The following is a 24589-nucleotide window of genomic DNA, read 5'->3' as shown; positions in this document are numbered from 1 at the left end:
TGGCGCCAGTTATTTAACCACTTGAGGACCGCAGTGTTAAACCCCCCTAAAGACCAGGCATTTTTTCAATAAATTGGCCACTGCGGCTTTAAGGCCAAGCTGCAGGGCCACACGACACAGCACACAAATGATCCCCCCCCCTCTCTGTTGGTGGGGTCTGGTCGCCCCCCAAATGTTTGTTTATTTGCATTTGTTTGTTTTTTTTAAATAAAAAGTGTGCTTTTTTTATCTATTGTATACCCCCCTCCCTCCTCTCGCCAGCTAATCCCCATGATCAGCTGTCATAGGCTTCAGCCTATGACAGCCGATCACTCCTGTGGCTCCAAGGCTGTCCCCAGTACAGCGTTGCTGCTGATCGCTGCACTGTACCAGTATTTAGACAGCTCAGCTCCGCCCACCAAGCAGGAGATGCGCGCGCAGCCTGCGCGCGATCTCCTGCAAAGCAGAGCCCCAGGACTTTACGCCGATCGGCGTTAGGCGGTCAACTAGAGGTTAAGGGGCGGGCCTTTTTTACTATATGCTGCTAAAAAGTTCACATTGCCAAGTACCCACCCATAGTTATCTATAAAACTTCCTGCAAATTCCCATCCGATCGACGGGTAATCTGACAGAACTTTGCATCGCGTGTACATGTGCAAACTGCTTCTGATCAATAACAAGATCGATTTTCCTGTGATAACTTTAGAAAATGTATCCCGTTATCGAGCAGGAGCAGATCGGACATGTCGGAAATAATCACCCGATTCCTGTCGATTGGAAACTGCATTGTGTGTATTCAGCATTAGAAACACAACCCTAAGATTTATTGATTTATATACAGTATATATATATATATATATATATATATATATATATATATATATATATATATTTACAGTATATATAGCAAATATTAGAAATTCCATGGGCAACCAAAACTCTCAACTAACCAGCATGCCTGAGAGATAAGGGTACTTTGCTTTTGGGGTGTTTGTATCCTTTTAGATACTCACCATGCCTCCGGCAATGCCTTTCAGCCTTCCTCTTTCTCCTAGCGGGCTCCTAGTGGCTTCCTGTGTCCCCGCACGTATCCCAGCATGTCACGTGACACGATGCACGTCAGGTGAAATGCCGCCTTCCGTGCATGGGGGAAGCCGGAAAGCCATTTGGAGTCTGCTAGGAGCAAGAGGAAGGCTGCAAGACGTCTCCGGAGGGTGATTATTTGGTAGGGAGGTTTGTGCAGTTAAGGCTGGTTGCTCAAACAACCGGCAAGCACATGTATCCGGCTTCAAGCGATCCCCCGCTTGTGGCAGATACTGGGGACTCTACTGTCCATCCTTTTAGGCTTTAAAGAGACTCTGAAATCTCAAAATTCAGGTTTTTATTTTAAAGTGAATGGGAACCGCATTTAAAAAAAAATGAAGCAAATACTTACCTAAGGAGAGGGAAGGCTCTGGGTTGTATAGAGCCTTCCATCTCCTCTCTGTGCTCTCTATCCTGTGCTGGCTCCCCCCCATTTCAATCCCTCGTCAAAAGGGTATTTGGAAGTCTTCTGGAGCCGTGTCCTCCCGAAGACGTGCGGCTCCATACTGCACAGGCGTGAGCGTGCAAGAGAGCGTACTTGTGCAGGTGCAGTACAGGGCCGCCCTTCTTCAGGAGCACTTGGGCTCCCTGAAGACTTCTGAAGCCTCCTTCGGCCAGGCAAAGCAGTATTTGACTAATTTAGTCAAATACTGCTACCGGGCGAGCCAGCATTTTTTAAAATGCGTTTCCCATTCTCTTCAAAAATTTCGTTATCATTATTGCCCTAACTAAAACGCATCCCCGCCGCTGCACACTAACTGAATCCCCCCAAACTCCCTGGGCACACTGCGGTCTGCAGGGAGCGCTTCTGTGAAGAGGCAGAGCTTTTAGCTGCAGCTCTGCCTCTACATGCGTCTATCAGCGCTGATTGCCGCCTCTCCCCACCCCTCTTAGTCTTATTTCACTGAGAGGGGCGGGGGAGAGGCGGAGATATGCGCGAATTGACGCACATGGAGGCAGAGCTGCAGCTGAAAGCTCTGCCTCTTCCAGCAGCAAAATCCAAGACCAAGAAAGTCTAGAATTTCTGCTGGGGAGTTTGGGGTGATTTAGTTAGTGTTCAGCCGCGGGGATGCAGCGTTTTAGTTAGGGCAATGATAATAAAGAGATTTTTTTTAAAAAAAACGAAATTTTATGAGACTTCAGCGTCTCTTTAAGAAACACATCCAGACAGCTACCCAGGGGTTTTTGTTCCTGTAGATTCAGAGGTTTGCAGGGGATGCCATACTTCACACTTCAAACACTGTATTCAAATAAATGTGCAGATTTATAGATTTTGGACTGCATAGCATTAGGCTTCAGGCTCGGTGCATGTATCCGTGAGACAGGAAGTAAAGCATTTACAGGTGCGGGCTGATGAGGATTCTGGGAATAAGATTTGGCAGCTGCAGAAGCTGATGGATGGCTGTAGGATGAATAAAGTACAATCAAGTTGATTTATGTAGACCGCAGCAAACAGCATTTAAACACAAGTGAAGCTGTTGTGCTCAGTAACCAATCAAATTCTTTCTTTCATTTAAAAAATAAGGTAATTAGATATGTTACCTCGATCCTAACTGCCTCCTGATCAATAAAGCAATCATAATCCATATTGGAAATGTGTGGGGAAGGAGGTGCCTACAGTATTAACCACTTCAGGATCACAGGTTTTTTCCCTTAAAAACCAAAACAACTTTCACATTCCAGCGCTCCTCCCATTCATTCAGCGATAACTTTATTGTTACTTATCACACTGAAATTATCTATATATAGTTTTTTTCGTCACAAATTATGCTTCCTTTGGGTGGTAGTTTTTGTTATGAATTATTTTATTTTATATGCATTGTAAAAGGAATAATAAGGGAAAAAAAGAAAAAAAAAATGATTAGTTCTCAGTTTTCAGCCATTATAGTTTTAAAATAAAATGTGCTTTGGTACATAAAACCCACACATTTTATTTGCCTATTTGTCTGGTTTAACATTTAAATTGTGTCCCTAGTACAATGTATGGTGATACAATGTTATCTGGAAATAAAGGAGCATTTTTCCATTTAGGGAATTTTAATACTTTTTCACTTATTACAAGAACTTTTTTTTCAAAATTAACAGTGATATACTCTGACATCCGTATTAGAAAAGTCCCTAAGGTAACTATTTATGTAAAAAAAATTAAATGATGTAATTTTTTTTATTTTTTTTAACAAGTGTTTTATTTCTATAACTGTGGGGCAGGGTTGGAAGGAGTTAAAAGTAATAAAATAAAATAAAACAAATAATAAACTTTCTATGTAAAACAGTATAGTGGCATAAATAGGTGTATTTTACTTTTTGGCCACAAGATGGTGCTACTGAGACCGTGTTTCTATTAATAGATCACAGCCCACCGTGTTCGGGTCTGAGAGCTTGTGTGATGTTTACAAGCTCTCTACAGACACGGGAACAGTGATCGGGATTGAGAATCAAAAGATTCTCACATCCTGATAACAGATGGAGGGGGCTGCGATGGTGGATCGACAGTAAACAGCGCAGGGATGGTGAACGCGACGGTAAGGCAGCAGTACGCATATCTACCCCCCTGATCCGCACGTGCAGTTTAAAGGGGCGTGGATATGCGTACCATGGATTCTAAAGTGGTTAAATAATTGTTTTCTATTGGTATAAAAATCATAATAATGAGAGGTATTCTCTTACCTCTCCAGAAGATAGGACACCAATTTAACTGGAATTATTATTTTTTTTTTTATACAAAACACAGATAGATAACGCGTCTCACAGGTACTAGTCCGCTTCCTCAGGTCAATGCACAGTGCCTTGTAACAGTGTGTATAGAGTATGGGCCCGTCTAAAGGCACTGTGCATTGACCTAAGGAAGTGGGCAAATACCCATGAAATGCGTTGTCTATCTGTGTTTTGTATAAAAAATTTCCAGTTGAACTGGTGTCCCATCTTTTGGAGTGGTAAGAGGATACCTCTCTTTATTATGCCAATAGAAAACTATTATTTAACCACTTAGGCCTAACTGAACGGATATATCCGTCCAGATAGCCTGCCTTGCTGCAGCTGACCCGATCGCGCTCCCGCCGCCCTCCGCTGCCCCGGAGATCAATGAATGTGAACACAGTTTCCATTCATTGATCTATGTCTCCATAAGAAAAAACAACGTCTTCTCTGAAAAGCCACGATTTTTCTATGTTTCACGTCATCCCTTCAAGTCCTGTAAGCGAGAGCTCTCGCTTGCAGGATGAAATACCAAAAAATTAAACTACATCTACATACATTTTCTTTTGAAATATACACAATCCATTACATTTAAAATTACCTGTTTACTTCCCCACTCCAAAAAAACCCAAATAAAATTTTGACTTAAAAAACCAAAACAACATAAATAGTTACCTAAGGGTCTGAACTTTTTTAATATGCATGTCAAGAGAGTATATTACTATAATTTTTTAAATAAGCTTGTAAATAGTGATAAACGCAAATTGAAAAATGCACCTTTATTTCCAAATAAAGTATTGGCACCATACATTGTGATAGGGACATAATCTAAATCAGGGGTCTCAAACTCAATTTACCTGGGGGCCGCAGGAGGCAAAGTCAGGATGAGGCTGGGCCGCATAAGGGATTTCACAAAAAAAGTCCTCAAATGTCATTATGAACAGTTTTAATTATTTCTTCTGAACATGAAGTGTCCTACCTTATAGTTCGCTTCAGTGTTCCCATTACAAGTAATCCGCCGTGTCCCCGCCGCAAAACGAGTCGCCCGGGGGCAATCCGCCGGCATTTCCTGGAAGGGGCAGAGCTTTCAGCTTCAGCTCTGCCCCTCCTGACGTCAATGACAGCAGATCGCCACCTCTGCCCGCCCCTCTCACTCTTCCTTCACAGAGAGGGGCGGGGAGAGGTGGCGATCCGTGCGGAGATTGACGTCAGGAGGGGCAGAGCTACAGCTGGAAGCTCTGCCCCTCAGCGCAGTCGTGGATGTTTGCCTGGGGGATTTGGGGGCTCTGCAGCCCTCATTTAGCGGCGGGGATGCAGCGGATTACTTGGGAGCACTGAAGCGAACTATAAGGTAAAATAGTTCGCTTCCGTGTCTCTTTTGCTTTTGCCGGCGCGGGCCACAAAATATTGTACCGAGGGCCGCAAATGGCCCGCGGGCCGCGAGTTTGAGACCCCTGATCTAAATGGTGTAATAACCGAGACAAATGGGCAAATACAAGGGTTTTAATTATGGTAGCGTGTATTATTTTAAAGCTATAATGGCTGAAAACTGAGAAATAATGCATTTTTTCAATTTTTTTTCTTAATATTCCCATTAAAATGCATTTAGAAAAAAATAATTCTTAGCAAAATGTTCCACCCAAAGAAAGCTTAATTGGTCGGGCGGAAAAAAACAAGATATAGATCAATTAATTGTGATAAGTAGTGATAAAGTTATTGGCGAATGAATGGGAGGTGAAAGTTGCTCGGATGCATAAGGTGAAACGACATTGAAGGCTGAAGTGGTAAATACTGTGGGCGACTCCTTCCCCACAAATTTCCAATATGGATTATGATTGTTTTATTGATCAGGAGGCAGTTAGGACCGATGTGACATATCTAACTAATACTCAGAGTGCCTCCATACCCACAGATTTCCAGTCAAGACCTCCTTTGGAGGTAATAGTTTTAATCCCAAACTATATTTAGGAGAGCGACCATCCAGCAGCAGGCACGGCCTGGAAAGCCGAGCAGGGGTGGTTTATTACCCGCAAGCGCATACAGTGTTCTGCAACCCATCCTTGTGAGTATAAAATATTGTTACAAATTTACCTGACGCCGGCAGATCAGCCGGCGTATCAGGGCAGCGACAGAAGCCACTTGCTTCTTCTTTCTCTTGCGGCATCCCCAGCTCCCCTGTGGACGTGGATCGGCGCAGCCATCCCGGCTGCCTCCCCAGGCAGGTGCGCACGATCCAGGGCCGAGTGTGAGGGGTGTCGGCTGATGTAGAGTCAGCTGACACCGGCTCCCCCTAGAGCACCGCTGATTGGCTGCAAGTTCCAGGGGGCAGGGCTTTGTTACCACATTTCTATATTCAGTCCTGACTTGTCAGTTGTCCAGTGTCCGTTATAGCTATCAGTTCGCTGAGTGCTGGACCTTGCCTTGCTATTGTGCCTAGTCAGCAAGTTTTCAGGGCTATATATATATATATATATATATATATGCAGACACTGCCAAATATATATGTACTCTAGTTAGATCAGATATATATATATATATATATATATATATATATATATATATATATATATATATATATATATATATATATATATATATACAGTATTAGTATATTCTCTAGGTTGTTAATCTGTGTATGACCCGGCGTGCCCTTCACTTTGATTAGTCTCATCCTTGCTGTACTACAGTCATCTGATACTCTGTTCTGACCTCGGCCTGCTTAACAATTCTGTCTCTGCTTTACCCTTCCTGTACGACAGTCATCTGCTCGGTTCTGACCTCGGCCTGATAAGTAAAAACGACTCTGATTTTGTCTGACCTCTGGTAATTCAAATTCTGATACGTGTATGACCTTTGGCTTTCCCCGACTAGTCGAGTGCTGTTTTGCTAAGTGTCTAGTGCACAGGCATCACAAATATACTTACATTTACCCCTAAACTAATGGTGCTGTACGATTGGGCTCCTGGCCTCTCTCTGGTTACCACCTTGGTGTTCCAGGAGTGTAAAACTACTAAGTGAAACACTGAGACCTTTCTACAATTCATACTGATTAGGCTCTCCTGAAAAGGTCTGAGAACCCTCTAGCTTCACAGTTGGATCACCCAGAGTGCCAAATCTATTATCTTACCATTTCACTTTTATTAGCCTTTGCCTTGCTCCCTATTGCCCGCAAGCAAGTCCACATTAACAACTGTCTGTATGCTCACACTGCTGTAAATCATCAGTGGTTTGGCCTTTTAGTCTGACAGCCGCCTCAGGATTGCTCACATATCTGGGATCTTTATGTCAGGTCTGATGATCAGAGATCTTGTTGTGGGATGAAAGGTTGAAAGGGAATGGACTATAGACAGCAGCAAGCAGACCTCATTGTAGATAACAGGTCACAGATATTTGAGCAATCCTGATCCACACGTGGTATGGGAAGGGTGTTAAAGGACAGGTTTTGTAAGCATTAAGCTGCCAATAACTTCTAAAGCGTGCCGTAGTTTGGCACACTTTCTCCCGACATGCCCAAAAGATAGATGTCCATGTGACCGACATCTGATCAATGAGGGATCTATAGCTGCCGCACACTGCATATTGATAATGTATTTCTTCATAAAATCTATTAAAATCATCAGTACAGCCAGCTGGTGATGCCCCCCGGCCTCCCTCCAGCTATCCCACTCCAGCACGGGCCCTCTGCAAAGTATTAGTGGGATCACACTCAGCTGTCCAACCATTATTCTCCTTCCTGTGTGCTTCAGTCATCTCCTGGTGCCCATACTAAGTGACATTAATGGCCTATCAATTCACTAAGCTTATCTCCTGTCTTTAATAACGTTTCTAGAGTTATCACCATGGGGATAAGGCATGTAGTATTCAGGAAACATTTTACCTCAGGCAAACCTAAAGTTAACTCTTCTGTCTTTAAGTTAAGGTGAGATCTCTAAAGTTAACTCTTCAATCCTTAAAATAACTCCAGAATTATAAAGTTAAAGACAGGCTGTTGTATGTGAAAATAACTACAGAGGGGGTAACTTAAAGAGAACCCGAGACGGGGTTCTAACAACAAAATCCCCATTCAGAGGCTTGGTCTGCCTATAGAGCCCAGCCTCTGTTGCTATTTAGATTCCCCCTAAGCCCCCCTGCACTCTGCGAGACCCCATAATTCAGAGCCGCGCTGCCGACACAGAGCGTGTCGCAGCGGGCTGTATTTACCTCCATAATTCCAGTCTCCGCTCTCCCCCGCCTCCTGCATCGCTCCGGTCCCCGCCCACGACCCTTCCCTCCCCGCTGATTGGAGGGAAGGGACGCGGGCGGGACCGGAACGATGCAGGAGGCGGGGGAGCAGCCGAGACTGACAGGAGGAGGTAGACACAGCGCGCACAGCGCGGCTGTGATTTATCGGGTCTCGCTGAGCGCAGGGGGGATTTAGGGGGTATCTAAATAGCAACAGAGGCTGGGCTCTATAGGCAGACCCAGCCTCTGTATGGGGATTTTGTTGTTAGAACCCCGCCTCGGGTTCTCTTTAACTACAGAGGAGGTAAAATAACTACAGAGGAGGTAATTTCACTATAGAGGAGGTAACTAAAGGAATGAAGAGATAAGATAACTCTCTCACTGTGTGGTGGTAGGTTTTCTCTTTTATATGCCTTATCACCATGGTAATAACTCTAGAAACGTTATTAAAGGACTTACGAGGCCAAGGGAGGAAAAAAAGTGAATTACCTGTATCGTCGTTTCAGGTACGGAGGACACCGTCCGAGCCCTCCGTGCCGATCCGCCGGGTCCCCCCGCTCATTATCCCTCCAGGCCGGCTCCTGACCCCACGGCCCGGGTCGGGCTCTCCTGCCTCACGAAAGATGGCCGCTTCCTCTGGCCGCGGCTGCGCAGTCCGCCTGTCCGCGAGTGCGGCTGCGCAGCTCTAGGGCCAACCCCCCCCCCCCCCCGATCCGCACTCGCGGCCAGGCGGACTGCGCAGCCGCAGCCAGAGGAAGCGGCCATCTTTCGTGAGACAGGAGAGCCCGAGCCGGGCCGTGGGGTCGGGAGCCGGCTAGGGGGGATAATGAGCGGGGGGACCCGGCGGATCGGCACGGAGGGCGCGGACGGCGTCCTCCGTGCCTGAAACGACGATACAGGTAATTCACTTTTTTTCCTCCGTTGGCCTCGTAAGTCCTTTAAAGACAGGAGATAAGCTTAGTGAATTGAGGCCATTATCTCCAGCATGATCTTAGTGAATTGAGGCCTTAGTGGTGTTACAGTATGGAGGCAGCATGTTGGGGTATTGATCTTTGGCAGATTGGATAACATTGATTGAATCTCCTGGGGATAATCTCACAGTGTATGGGCACATTAAGATCTCTTTAGGGGACACAATCAGAATTGATTGAGCGGTAAGTCAGTTATGGGCAGGGAAGGACAGGAAAAGCTTTGACTGGCTAGAAGAAGAAGGGCCAATTCAGTGCTCTGATATAAGAGACAACCTTTTCTGCAAGAAATAGCAGAGCAGTTCCAGCTGCTTTGGCATGCATTGCAGTGCTGAACTAGTCAGCACTAGCTCTGCTGCCTCTTTTAAATTTTAGCCTTTTGCCGGACTCTGATGAAAGATAAAACTGATTTATTTTGCCATAGGCCAGATCTGCTATTTTTCTCAGAAATCAGGCCTAATATGGCTTGTACAGCAATGCTTCAAACATCAAACGGTACATGCGAGGCCTCCATTATTATATTCCTCTGCCGAATAAAACCACAAATCTTCTCCAGACTCTGGCGGGCTGTCGCTGCAGACAAGATGCCCTGCAGAGGTCTGTGCTCTGCGCAGAGATGGATAGGACAGAGGAGGCCCTGTTGTAGCAGAGGATGCCCAGGGCCTGTTTCCTGTCTTAGCTGTGTCACACAATAAGGTCACTGTGAGCAATTAGAACAATGACTCACTGACGTTATGATGAGGGGCATTACAATGATCTATTAGCGTGATGGTTGGTGTGGATATTATGTCATGGCAAGTGTATGTCAGGGCTTAGAGTACAGACAACATCCACAGGGGTGGATGATCGCTGCCCGTGTGCGCCTCATCTGCCAAGATGGAGTCCATTAGCTGTATAAATTACCCTATGTATATATAATCAAATATATATATATATTTATAAAAACGCTTCGTGGACAGTTACCATTTTAGGCTTACAAATATCACCCAGCTCCAGGGCCGGGCCGAGGCATAGGCTGGAGAGGCTCCAGCCTCAGGGCGCAGTGTAGGAGGGGGCGCAGAATTCATTCAGCTGTCATTCCTAATTGTGTTTGAAGCAGAGAGAAATAAGAAAAGGGGATACATAGCTGTGACTGCAAGCCAGATAACTAGATATTAAGGTGTTGGGGAGGTTGTGGGCCCTGTGGCGCCTCTTAGTCTATAGCAATCAGTGTGTGATGGCTGGGGTGGGAGGGATGGGGGGGCGCACTTTGGTGTCTCAGCCTTGGGTGCTGGAGGACCTTGTCCCGGCTCTGCCCAGCTCTATCAAAAAATACAATGTGCAAAGAAGATATAGACCCTGCAGCAGCCATTAGCGATTACAGTTTAGTTCACTGGTCAGGTAGCCAAAAGATGGGCATCTGATTGATTGATATGGTCTTCTGTTCAGGCACTGTGATGTCACAGAACCAGGAGGAGTTCAAAATCATTTAAATGTTCTAAAAAATACAAAGTCTCCTAATTGTAACTCTTACTCTAACTTAAGCAGTATTATGGCTTGGAGAACTAGGGTTAGAGTTTTTTCTCCACAGCAGTGCATTATGAAAAATCTTTCAGTTAAACGCGTATAGTGGGAACTGAGCCATAGGGAAACATGGGCATTACTTTGAAAATTTGAAAATTGGTTTTCCTTTCAGTTGTTACTGTGAGCAACTGATTACGTATAAATGGGGCCTTAGGGTTCAGGAATGAAGGTTAGCGTTAGGAGAATGATGGTTAGGAGAATTAGGGATAGTGTTAGGAGAATGATGATTGTGGGAATTAGGTTTGGTGTTAGGAGAATGATGATTAGAAGAAATGGGTATAGAGTTAGGATAAAGATGATGGCTAGGAGAATTGGTGTTAGAGGTGGGAGAATGATGGTAAGTTGAATCAAAGTTAGGAGAATGATGGTTAGGAGAATTGGGTTTAGAGTTAGGAGCATGATGTCGCTGAGGACACCAGAATATTTGGCCTCAATACCAAAAATGAAGAGCAGGCATATCACCAGCAGGTTCAATAGAACTTGCCACTGGTGTAGGGAGAAGGGGACGGTACACCGGAACAAACGTTGAGATGATCATTGAGTTTAGGAAGAACGCCTCTACCCCATCTCCAACGGCACGGAAGTTGAAAGAGTTTCCTGTGTCTGCCTCCTGGGTATAACCATCTCCAACGACCTGAGTTGGAACGCCAACACCGCCTCCACCCAGAGGAAAACCCTCCGTCAACTGAAGAACTTCAGTATGACCCAGGAGCTTCTGGGTCTACCAACTGATTACGTGTAAATGGGGCCTAACTCTAACCCTAGTTCTCCAAGCCCTAGTACTGCTTAAATTAGAGTAAGAGACTGTAATTTAAGTACTGCTTGAATTAGAGCTTCTACTCGGCCACAATTAAATCTGTCCTCTACTCTTCCATCCTGGTCTGGTATACTGGCTCCACCGCCAACAACAGATACAAACTACAGAGGGTCATCATATCAGCAGAGAAGATCATCGGTATTGGGTATTGGTCCATCTCCACCACCACCTTAAGACATAGGAACAGCTTCTTTCCCTCAGCTGTCAACCTTCTGAACTTTCTTCGCGCACTCCAGTACCCCCTCCCCCCCTCCTCCAAGTACTTAGTGCCATGTGAGATCTGGATGCGTGTACTGGATGCCATGTGGGTGCAGGTACTGGGTGTGACATGGGTGCGAATACTTGGTGCCATGCATGTACTGGATGCTGACTACGTGTGGGCATTGGGTGTCATGTGGGTTTTCAATGCAGGAACTTTGGGTGCGGGTCCTGGTTAAGTGGGTGCTTGGTGCAGATAGTGGGTGCCAAGTGGAGGCTGTGTGCAGGTGTAAGTGCTGGGTGCAATGTTAAATCTGGGTGCGGGTACTTAGTGTCATGTGAGTGTGAGTACTGGGTGCCAACTATGGAGGAAAGGAGTGTGGGTGGATGTTGGGAGAAGTTGTGGTCAGTGTGGGTGCTGCAGGAAGGGGAAATAATTGGGGGGACTGGGGAGGGAGAGGTCACTGGGGGTGCTGGAGGAGGGAGAGGTCAGTTTAAGTGCTGAGGGAGATCACTATGGGTGCTGCTGGGGACAAGAAGGGTGCCACTGAGGGAGGGAGAGGTCACTGTGGGAGGCGGGATCACTGCAGTGCTAATGCGGGGGAGGGAGAGGGTAGTATGGGTACTAGGTGAAGGGAGAGGTCACTGTGGGTGCAAGGTTAAGGGATAAGTCACTATGAATGCTGGAGGTGGGGGAGGGAGAGGCCACTGCTGTTAAGGAGACACCATCTAATCTGCTCCCACGCAGCTGCAGGGATGGTTACACCAGAATCCTGTATGTGACCTCTTTACTCCAAAGTGTCCTTGATGGGGGAGGAGCTTCCTGCGGGTGGTGGACGGGCTTCCCGTGTGCGTTGGGCTTATCGCGGCCCGGGTTCAGACTTATTTTTTAAAACCAAAGGGGCCTTTTTATGGGTACTTTAAAAGGGGGGTACTTGGGCACCCAGAGCCCCCCCCTCTGCATGTGCCTGCTGACGGCAAGGTAAGTACTGTATGTAATATTTATTTGCAGGTACATCATGTGTTGATACTAAATAATTTTACTTGGTTCAGGTTCCCTTCAAGAGTGAATTAATATGAGCATTGCTAGTCGAGCTTTGTCATTCTGACATGTGACCTCGCCCCGTGGTTCTACCTGAAGAGCCAATTTCAGCCGTTTGGGACAGTGCAGTGAATATAAGCTACTTGGGGAGGCTTGCATGGCATCCACCCAAAACCAAGAGACCTTTAAATCAATAAAATGTCTGCATTAAGTCCCCACAAAAAAATTCCTCTATCATCACTGTTATTGAGTTTCGTTGTTCCTGGCATCCCAGCCGCGACGTTTCATATGAATCCTTTCTCTAGCATCGCAAATAACCTGTCTTGTGATTTCTGGGACATCCAGTGTTTTTATTAAACAAACAGCGTCCCAGATATTTCTGGCATACTAGTAAGGGAGCCGGATCAAAATATGTAAAAGTCTAGGCCAAGATTTCATCGCAGCGATTGAGCTGTCCAAAACGTAACAGCTCCACGTGCTAAGTGGCCCCTTCATATGTTTGTAGCCCAATATTTAGCATCTTCAGAGAAGCATACGGTTTTCATCAAATGTGTGCGGAGATCGTCGCCACCTAAAAGCCCAAACATCGAGGATGAATTCTAGAATAGGGTGTGTATGGAGGAGTTTGGCACCGATGTTCCAGCCTCCGGTGGCTTCAGCCCAAGGTACTGGATGTTCGCAGATTTGCTGAAAAGTGGTTTTGTGGTTCCCACAGAAGCCTCAAAACTTCAGCAACTCCCCTGATTACATTCCTGATATGTCAACTAAGCAGGGCCATTTCTAGCCAACGTGGGGCCCTGGGCAATGGCTAACCTGGCCGGGTCACGGAGAACGGGCGCCAGGGTTCGGGAATGGAGACTGAAGGACACAGGAGGGGTCATGCCAGATGGACAGGTCAGAGCGCTGCAGTGCAAGTACTCTGCAGGAGACCTGAGGGACCAGCAATTAATGAAGTTGTTCAGAATTACATTTTGGCCATGTACTTCGAGAATCCATAGAACCATTTATGATTATATATACAAAGTGGGACTTAAAAGCCTGCAACCTCTTCATGGAATGTTTAAAGTTATTTGAAGTAATTCTCAACTTAAAGAGAACCTGTAACAAAAAAAAGTTCCCCTGGGGGGTACTTGCCTCGGGAGGGGGAAGCCTCAGGGTCCCAATGAGGGTTCCCCCTCCCCTGTAGCTGCAGGCAGTCCAGCGCTGGCTCCCCCGGAGTCTCCGGTAATCCTGGCTCCACAAGCCTGACAAGGCATGCTATATTTACCTTCCCTGGCTCCAGCGGGTGGCGCTGTTGCGGCTCTCTGCACGGAGATAGGCGGAAATAGCCGATCTCTGTCGGGTCCGCTCTACTACACAGGTGCAGGAGACTTGAGCCTGTGCAGTAGAGCGGGCCGACAGCGATCAGCTATTTCCGCCCATCTCCGAGCGGAGAGACGATACTGCGCCTGCGCTGGAGCCGGGAAGGTAAATATTTACATCCCCGCTGTTCGGAGGGGCACAGCGAGACCGCCGTGGGACACAGGAGAACGGGGGAAGCCTCGATAGGATCCGGAGGCTTCCCCCCACCCCAGGTGAGTACCCCCTAGGGGAGGTTTTTCTCCTTACAGTTATTTTTCCAGGGGGAGGAAAAACACAGTGGAACGCCAGGGGACCAATATATGAGCACATAGTACTTAAAGAGGAACTGTAACCAAGGATTGAACTTCATCCCAATCAGTAGCTAATACCCCCTTTCCCATGAGAAATCTATTCCTTTTCTCAAGCGGGCCATCAGGGGGCACTGTATGGCCGATATTGTGGTGACACCCCTCCCACGGTGTGACAGTTTCCTGTCTGTGAGCCTCGTTGCAGTGTGGGAAATAACAAGTGTTTCCAACTGCCAATCCGCTGTTTCTAACTGCCATCTCCCTTTGTGCATATGTATATCTATAATAATTTTTTCCCCCTTTTCGCTTAACCCTCCTGGCGGTTTGCAAAAAAATCGCCAGGGGGCAGCAAATCTTTTTTTTTAATTTTTTTTTTTTTTTTTCATGTAGCGAGACAAAGTCTCGCTACATGATAGCCGCTGCTCAGCGGCATCCCCCCAGCCCCTCCGATCGCCGCCGGCGATCGGCGATCAGGAGATCCCGTTCAAAGAACGGGATCTTCTGGAGGGCTTCCCCCGTCGCCATGGCGACGGGGCGGGATGACGTCACCGACGTCAACGACGTCGTGACGTCATAGGGGATTCCGATCCACCCCATAGAGCTGCCTGGCACTGATTGGCCAGGCAGCGCACGGGGTCTGGGGGGGGCGGCTGCGGCGCGACGGATAGCGGCGGATCGGCGGGTAGCGGCGGCGATCGGGCACTGCACGCAGCTAGCAAAGTGCTAGCTGCGTGCAGGAAAAAAAAATTATGCAAATCGGCCCAGCGGGGCCTGAGCGGTGCCTTCCGGCGGCATAGCCCGAGCTCAGCTCGGGCTTACCGCCAGGAAGGTTAAAGGACCACTATACCGCAAAAATCATAAAATGTAAAATGCATTTAAACACATACAGATAAGAAGTACATTTCTTCCAGAGTAAAATGAGCCATAACTTACCTTTCTCCTATGTTGCTGTCACTTACAGCAGGTAGTAGAAATCTGACAGGACCGACAGGTTTTGGACTGGCCCATCTCCTCATGGGGGGATCTCATGGTTATGTTTAGTTTCAAAAGCACTTAGCGAAAGGCAGTTGCTCCGTCCAACTGCCAACAAAAGTGTGCAGCGAGCACAGAGGCTGGCCAGCATCTTTTTATCAATCTTTTTCAAGGAGTGTCTTTATGAAGGATAAAGGCAGTGCTGAGAATCCCCTATGAAGAGATGGACTAGTTCAAAACCTGTCAGTAATGTCAGATTTCTACTACCTACTGTAAGTGACAACAACATAGAAGAAAAGTAATTTATGGGTCATTTTACTCTGGGAGAAATGTACTTCTTATTTTGTATATGTTTACATGTTTTAAATTTTAAAATTTTCACGACAGTGGTCCTTTAAGTTCCTCTTTAAACGGTACTTAAAGAGGAACTCCAGTGAAAATAATGTAATAAAAAAAGTGCTTCATTTTTACAATAATTATGTATAAATAATTTACATTCTGCCATTTATTACATGGTGACATGTTTACTGCTGGCAAGTGATGTAGCTGCTGCATGCTTTTTTGGCAGTTGGAAACAGCTGTAAACAGCTATTTTCCCACAATGCAACAAGGTTCACAGACAGGAAATTGCCAGGAGTACCACGGTCCTCAGAGCTTCTTGTGGGAGGGGTTTCACCACAATATTAGCCATACAGCGCCCCCTGATGGTCTGTTTGTGAAAAGGAATAGATTTCTCATGTAAAGGGGGTATCGGCTACTGATTGGGATAAAGTTCAATTCTTGGTCGGAGTTTCTCTTTACATATGTCAAGGTTTACTACTTGGTGAATACATGTGCTTTATCTGTTTGCACTTACTGAAACACACTGTGTCTGACGTATCAGTGCACTCCTCCAGCATGATTTCATCGTCTTCACAAATGGTGCATGGCAGACAAGGGTCCATGTTGTTGTCCACGTTGGAGAAGGTCCATTCCGGGCATTTTTCACACACGGTGTCCTGGTTCATGGAGCAGGACAGGATCATGCCGTGTCCTAATGTACATGTCCTGCAATGTTTGCACTCTCCCGTATCCTCATCCTTGAAGAATCCATAGGCGCATGCGCAGAGGGCATCATCGGTTTCCACGCAGGGGGCAAGCATGCGCTTGTTACCGTGGCACTCGGTGCATGGCTTGCAAGCTTCAGTGTGACTGTTTGTGTCAGAATAAGTTATACCTAAGATACAAAAAAGTCAATGTGGAAATTAAAGTTGGCAGTCAATACAAAATCAAAATATCTCAACACATTTCATAATACATGATGAGGGAAAATGATAAGAGCCCAGGTTAAAGGGAACCTAAACTGAGAGCGGGGTATGCATGTTTCCTTTTAAACAATGCCAGTTGCTTGTCAGTCCTGCTGTTCTCTTTGGCTGCAGTAGTGGCTGAATCACACACCTGAAACAAGCATGCAACTAATCCAGTCTGACATCAGTCAGAGCACCTGACCTGCATGCTTGTTCAGGGGCTGTGGCTAAAAGTATTAGAGACGCAGGATCAGCAGGAGAGTCAGGCAAATGGTATTATTTTTAAGGGAAACATCCATATCCTTCTCAGTTTAGGTCCCCTTTAAGGACACTTTTCCACTACACAGCTGAATCGCAAAATCGCAAATCGCTAGTGAGTTTTAAGTTGCCAGGGTTGCTACTTTATCATAGAAATCATGAGAAGTATTTTCCACTATAGTGATTCGATTTGCAAATCGCAATCGTTTTCTGGAGCGATTTTAAGAGGTATAACGGAATGCAAATGAAAATCGCAATCGCATAACAAAATTAATGAAAAATCGCAATCGCTGGCGTTTGCGATTGCTAGTGGAAAAGGGCCCTAACAGCACAACAATATGCATCACAATCCCACCAACCTCCTAAGCTAAATAACTCACTAGGACTGCCAGGTTGGATGTAAATTGCCAAGCAGCCCTATTGCAAAATAATAAAACATAACATACAATAATACAAGAATATTGATAATGAATATAAGTACTAAAAGATCCAGGGACGGATCTAGGGGGGGGGGGGGGGGGGGGGCAAGCGGGTATCTTGCCCCAGGCGCAGTTTGTTGAATTCTTAAAAAGGCGGCAAAATGAATGGCAGTTTAGGCGCCAAAACCTGACCTTGCCCCAGGCGCAACTTGGTCTTGATCCGTCCCTGAAAAGATCCGAGAGAGGGCACACAAAGGTCACCCAGGCTATGTGCGCACAACCGGCTCCCAGGTGCAAACCTTAACACTCTTAACACATAGCTGTCACACTATAACCAAAGGGCTACCACTGAGCGCGAGTCCTCCTGCAGAACCAGATAACACTATAACTGAAGGACTACCAGCGGGGGCGGGTCCTCCTGCAGAACCAGATAACTCTATAACAGAAGGACCACCAGCGGGGGCGGGTCCTCCCACACAACCAGATAACACTATAACTGAAGGACTACCAGTGGGGGCGGGTCCTCCTGCAGAACCAGATAACTCTATAACAGGACCACCAGCGGAGGCGGGTCCTCCCACACAACCAGATAACACTATAACAGAAGGACCACCAGCGGGGGCGGGTCCTCCCACACAACCAGATAACACTATAACTGAAGGACTACCAGTGGGGGTGGGTCCTCCTGCAGAACCAGATAACACTATAACTGAAGGACCACCAGTGGGGGCGGTCCTCCTGCAGAACCAGATAACACTATAACTGAAGGACTACCAGCGGGGGCGGGTCCTCCTGCAGTACCAGATAACACTATAACTGAAGGACCACCAGTGGGGGCGGTCCTCCTGCAGAACCAGATAACACTATAACTGAAGGACTACCAGCGGGGGCGGGTCCTCCTGCAGAACCAGATAACACTATAACTGAAGGACTACCAGCGGGGGCGGGTCCTCCTGCAGAACCAGATAACACTATAACTGAAGGACCACCAGCGGGGGCGGGTCCTCCCACACAACCAGATAACACTATAACTGAAGGACCACCAGCAGGGGCGGGTCCTCCCACACAACCAGGTAACACTATAACTGAAGGACCACCAGCGGGGTAGGTCCTCAAACACAACCAGATAACACTATAACTGAAGGACCACCAGCGGGGGCGGGTCCTCCCACACAACCAGATAACACTATAACTGAAGGACCACCAGCAGGGGCGGATCCTCACACACAACCAGATAACACTATAACTGAAGGACCACCAGCGGGGTAGGTCCTCAAACACAACCAGATAACACTATAACTGAAGGACCACCAGCGGGGGCGGGTCCTCCCACACAACCAGATAACACTATAACTGAAGGACCACCAGCAGGGGCGGATCCTCACACACAACCAGATAACACTATAACTGAAGGACCACCAGCGGGGGCGGGTCCTCCCACACAACCAGATAACACTATAACTGAAGTACCACCAGCAGGGGCGGGTCCTCCCACACGACCAGATAACACTATAACTGAAGGACCACCAGTGGGGGCGGGTCCTCCCACACAACCAGATAACACTATAACTGAAGGACCACCAGTGGGGGCGGGTCCTCCCACAAGTCCAGATATCACTATAAATGAAGGACCACCAGCAGGGGCGGGTCCTCCCACACAACCAGATAACACTGTAACTGAAGGACCACTAGCGGGGGGCAGGTCCTCCCACAAGTCCAGATAACACTATAACTGAAGGACCACCAGTGGGGGCGGGTCCTCCCACAAGTCCAGATAACACTATAACTGAAGGACCACTAGTGGGGGCGGGTCCTCCCACACAACCAGATAACACTATAACTGAAGTACCACCAGTGGGGGCGGGTCCTCCCACAAGTCCAGATAACGCTATAACTGAAGGACCACCAGTGGGGGCGGGTCCTCCCACAAGTCCAGATATCACTATAACTGAAGGACCACCAGCGGGGGCGGGTCCTCCCACACAACCAGATAACACTATAACTGAAGGACCACCAGCGGGGGCGGGTCCTCCCACACAACCAGATAACACTATAACTGAAGGACCACCAGCGGGGGCGGGTCCTCCCACAAGTCCAGATAACACTATAACTGAAGGACCACCAGCAGGGGCGGATCCTCACACACAACCAGATAACACTATAACTGAAGGACCACCAGCGGGGTAGGTCCTCAAACACAACCAGATAACACTATAACTGAAGGACCACCAGCGGGGGCGGGTCCTCCCACACAACCAGATAACACTATAACTGAAGGACCACCAGCAGGGGCGGATCCTCACACACAACCAGATAACACTATAACTGAAGGACCACCAGCGGGGGCGGGTCCTCCCACACAACCAGATAACACTATAACTGAAGTACCACCAGCAGGGGCGGGTCCTCCCACACGACCAGATAACACTATAACTGAAGGACCACCAGTGGGGGCGGGTCCTCCCACACAACCAGATAACACTATAACTGAAGGACCACCAGTGGGGGCGGGTCCTCCCACAAGTCCAGATATCACTATAACTGAAGGACCACCAGTGGGGGCGGGTCCTCCCACAAGTCCAGATATCACTATAACTGAAGGACCACCAGTGGGGGCGGTTCCTCCCACACAACCAGATAACACTATAACTGAAGGACCACCAGTGGGGGCAGGTTCCTCCCACACAACCAGATAACACTATAACTGAAGGACCACCAGTGGGAGCGGTTCCTCCCACACAACCAGATAACACTATAACTGAAGGACCACCAGTGGGGGCGGTTCCTCCCACACAACCAGATAACACTATAACTGATGGACCACCAGCGGGGGCGGGTTCCTCCCATACAACCAGATAACACTATAACTGAAGGACCACCAGTGGGGGCGGATCCTCCCACAAGTCCAGATAACACTATAACTGAAGGACCACCAGCGGGGGCGGGTTCCTCCTACACAACCAGATAACACTATAACTGAAGGACCACCAGTGGGGGCGGATCCTCCCACAAGTCCAGATAACACTATAACTGAAGGACCACCAGTGGGGGCGGGTTCCTCCCACACAACCAGATAACACTATAACTGAAGGACCACCAGTGGGGGCGGTTCCTCCCACACAACCAGATAACACTATAACTGAAGGACCACCAGTGGGGGCGGGTTCCTCCCACACAACCAGATAACACTATAACTGAAGGACCACCAGTGGGGGCGGATCCTCCCACAAGTCCAGATAACACTATAACTGAAGGACCACCAGTGGGGGCGGGTTCCTCCCACACAACCAGATAACACTATAACTGAAGGACCACCAGTGGGGGCGGTTCCTCCCACACAACCAGATAACACTATAACTGAAGGACCACCAGTGGGAGCGGGTCCTCCCACACAACCAGATAACACTATAACTGAAGGACCACCAGCGGGGGCGGGTTCCTCCCACACAACCAGATAACACTATAACTGAAGGACCACCAGTGGGGGCGGGTCCTCCCACACAACCAGATAACACTATAACTGAAGGACCACCAGTGGGGGCGGGTCCTCCCACACAACCTGATAACACTATAACTGAAGGACCACCAGTGGGGGCGGGTCCTCCCACACAACCAGATAACACTATAACTGAAGGACCACCAGTGGGGGCGGGTTCTCCCACACAACCAGATAACACTATAACTGAAGGACCACCAGTGGGGGCAGGTTCCTCCCACACAACCAGATAACACTATAACTGAAGGACCACCAGTGGGGGCGGGTCCTCCCACACAACCAGATAACACTATAACTGAAGGACTACCAGTGGGGGCGGGTCCTCCCACACAACCAGATAACACTATAACTGAAGGACCACCAGTGGGGGCGGTTCCTCCCACACAACCAGATAACACTATAACTGAAGGACCACCAGTGGGGGCGGTTCCTCCCACACAACCAGATAACACTATAACTGAAGGACCACCAGTGGGGGCGGGTCCTCCCACACAACCAGATAACACTATAACTGAAGGACCACCAGCGGGGGCGGGTCCTCCCACACAACCAGATAACACTATAACTGAAGGACCACCAGTGGGGGCGGTTCCTCCCACACAACCAGATAACACTATAACTGAAGGACCACCAGTGGGGGCGGTTCCTCCCACACAACCAGATAACACTATAACTGAAGGACCACCAGTGGGGGCGGTTCCTCCCACACAACCAGATAACACTATAACTGAAGGACCACCAGTGGGGGCGGGTCCTCCACACAACCAGATAACACTATAACTGAAGGACCACCAGTGGGGGCGGGTCCTCCCACACAACCAGATAACACTATAACTGAAGGACCACCAGTGGGGGCGGGTCCTCCCACACAACCAGATAATACTATAACTGAAGGACCACCAGTGGGGGCGGGTCCTCCCACACAACCAGATAACACTATAACAGAAGGACCACCAGCGGGGGCGGGTCCTCCCACACAACCAGATAACACTATAACTGAAGGACCACCAGCGGGGGCGGGTCCTCCCACACAACCAGATAACACTATAACTGAAGGACTACCAGCAGGGGCGGATCCTCACACACAAACAGAAATCACTCTAACTGAAGGACCACCAGCAGGGGCAGATCCTCCCACACAACCAGATAACACTATAACTGAAGGACTACCAGTGGGGGCGGGGCCTCCCACAAGTCCAGATAACACTATAACTGAAGGACCACCAGCAGGGGCGGATCCTCACACACAAACAGATATCACTATAACTGAAGGACCACCAGCAGGGGGTGGATCCTCCCACACAACCAGATAACACTATAACTGAAGGACCACCAGCAGGGGGCGGATCCTCACACACAGATATCACTCTAACTGAAGGACCACCAGCAGGGGCGGGTCCTCCCACACAACCAGATAACACTATAACTGAAGGACTACCAGTGGGGGCGGGGCCTCCCACACAACCAGATAACACTATAACTGAAGGACCACCAGTGGGGGCGGATCCTCCCACACAACCAGATAACACTATAACTGAAGGTCACCATTGGGGGCGGGTCCTCCCACACAACCAGATAACACTATAACTGAAGGACCACCAGTGGGGGCGGGTCCTCCCACACAACCAGATAACACTATAACTGAAGGACCACCAGTGGGGGCGGGTTCCTCCCACACAACCAGATAACACTGTAACTGAAGGACCACCAGTGGGGGCGGGTTCCTCCCACACAACCAGATAACACTATAACTGAAGGACCACCAGTGGGGGCGGTTCCTCCCACACAACCAGATAACACTATAACTGAAGGACCACCAGTGGGGGCGGGTCCTCCCACACAACCAGATAACACTATAACTGAAGGACCACCAGTGGGGGCGGGTCCTCCCACACAACCAGATAACACTATAACTGAAGGACCACCAGTGGGGGCGGGTCCTCCCACACAACCAGATAACACTATAACTGAAGGACCACCAGTGGGGGCGGGTCCTCCCACACAACCAGATAACACTATAACTGAAGGACCACCAGTGGGGGCGGGTCCTCCCACACAACCAGATAACACTATAACTGAAGGACCACCAGTGGGGGCGGGTCCTCCCACACAACCAGATAACACTATAACTGAAGGACCACCAGCAGGGGCGGGTCCTCCCACACAACCAGATAACACTATAACTGAAGGACCACCAGTGGGGGCGGGTCCTCCCACACAACCAGATAACACTATAACTGAAGGACCACCAGTGGGGGCGGGTTCCTCCCACACAACCAGATAACACTATAACTGAAGGACCACCAGCAGGGGCGGGTCCTCCCACACAACCAGATAACACTATAACTGAAGGACCACCAGTGGGGGCGGGTCCTCCCACACAAGCAAATAACACTATAACTGAAGGACCACCAGTGGGGGCGGGTCCTCCCACACAACCAGATAACACTATAACTGAAGGACCACCAGCAGGGGCGGATCCTCACACACAAACAGATATCACTCTAACTGAAGGACCACCAGCTGGGGCGGGTCCTCCCACACAACCAGATAACACTATAACTGAAGGACCACCAGCGGGGGCGGGTCCTCCCACACAACCAGATAACACTATAACTGAAGGACCACCAGCGGGGGCGGGTCCTCCTGCAGAACCAGATAACACTATAACTGAAGGACCACCAGCGGGGGCGGGTCCTCCCACACAACCAGATAACACTATAACTGAAGGACAGCACCTATTGGGCCACCTTTCCATTAGTGGTGGGTGAAGTTCTGAGACGATTTATTACTATGGGCTTGATTCACAAAGCGGTGCTAACCTACTTAGCACGATGTAAAGTCTTTAGACACGCTAACCAGGGTGCTAAGTAGGTTAGCACCGGATTTCTCAATCAGATGGTGCGCTAACTTTGCGCGCGCAAAGTTTTACGCGCGCAAAGTTTTATGCGTGCTAAGTCCCATAGGCTTTAATGGGCACTTCGCGTGGAGCGCCCTGCGCTCTGTGCAGTATGCGCATAAAGTTTTACGCGCATAAAGTTTTGCGCGCGTAAAGTTTTATGCGCGAAAAGCTTGTTTAGACGTGCTAAGAGGGTTTTCACAGGCGTGCTAACAGTTAGCACCGCTTTGTGAATCAAGCCCTATATGTTCAATGTTAACTTCTACATAATTTAATATACCTTAATGAGTAGTGCGGTATTTTTTGGGCTCTCCTTTTGATTTTTTTGTTTTTGGCTTCACTAATTTGTGATCCTTTCTGCACACTCCCATATTGAGTATTTACAGAGCTATGGTTGTTTGATGGGGTTTTCTCTCTCCCTTCGGTATAGTATCAGGGCTGGATTTGCCATAAGGCACTGTAGGCCCATGCCTACAGGCACCTGATGATGGAAAGGCAGTTTACTCCCCTCCCCAAGCATCTCCCTCCTTCCCTATGCAGAGTTCTGATGAGAGAGTAAATGAGAGGTTACTCCCCCTGCTCTCTGCATTCCACTGACCAGATCTCCCTTAAAGCGGAATATAACCCTGCATTTCAATTTGCTCTAAAACATTATTTACAGTATATTATATGCAACCAGCATTTTTTTTTTTTACTAGATCAGCATTGGAAGGGTTACACAGAGCTTTAAAATTCCTGGAGATTTCTGCAGACACATCGGAAGCTGACATAGATACATTTTGTTTACATAAATGTATCTAAGTGTTGAATGTGACTCACTCTCTCTCACTGAGAAGGAGCTTGAGGACAGCCAAAGAGTGTGTAACATTTCTCAATAGATACATTTGACTAAATAGAATGTAACAATCTGAACTTCTGCATATCTCTCCACGGAACTTTACACCTCTGTGTTTAACCCTTCCAATGCTGGTCTAGTAAAAAAAAAAATGCTTTTTGCATATAATATGCTGTAAATAATGTTTTAGAGCAAAGTTGAAATGCAGGG

At 48.0% G+C, this 24589-nt stretch overlaps 1 protein-coding gene across 1 annotated transcript in view; it reads right to left on the bottom strand.

Annotated features, from left to right (window-relative positions):
- NGFR (nerve growth factor receptor) overlaps positions 1 to 24589 on the bottom strand; it is a 150406-nt gene that overhangs the window by 26508 nt on the left and 99309 nt on the right. The window contains exon 3 of the mRNA XM_068263390.1: positions 16043 to 16402. Coding sequence (XP_068119491.1) covers positions 16043 to 16402 — 360 coding nt within the window. The remainder of the gene's footprint in view (positions 1 to 16042; positions 16403 to 24589) is intronic.

The sequence above is a fragment of the Hyperolius riggenbachi genome, chromosome 12 (genome assembly GCF_040937935.1).
Source record: "Hyperolius riggenbachi isolate aHypRig1 chromosome 12, aHypRig1.pri, whole genome shotgun sequence".
NCBI classification, from domain to species: Eukaryota; Metazoa; Chordata; class Amphibia; order Anura; family Hyperoliidae; genus Hyperolius; species Hyperolius riggenbachi.
Note: the sequence above shows the minus strand (reverse complement) of the source record. Positions and strands in the feature narration are given on the sequence as shown.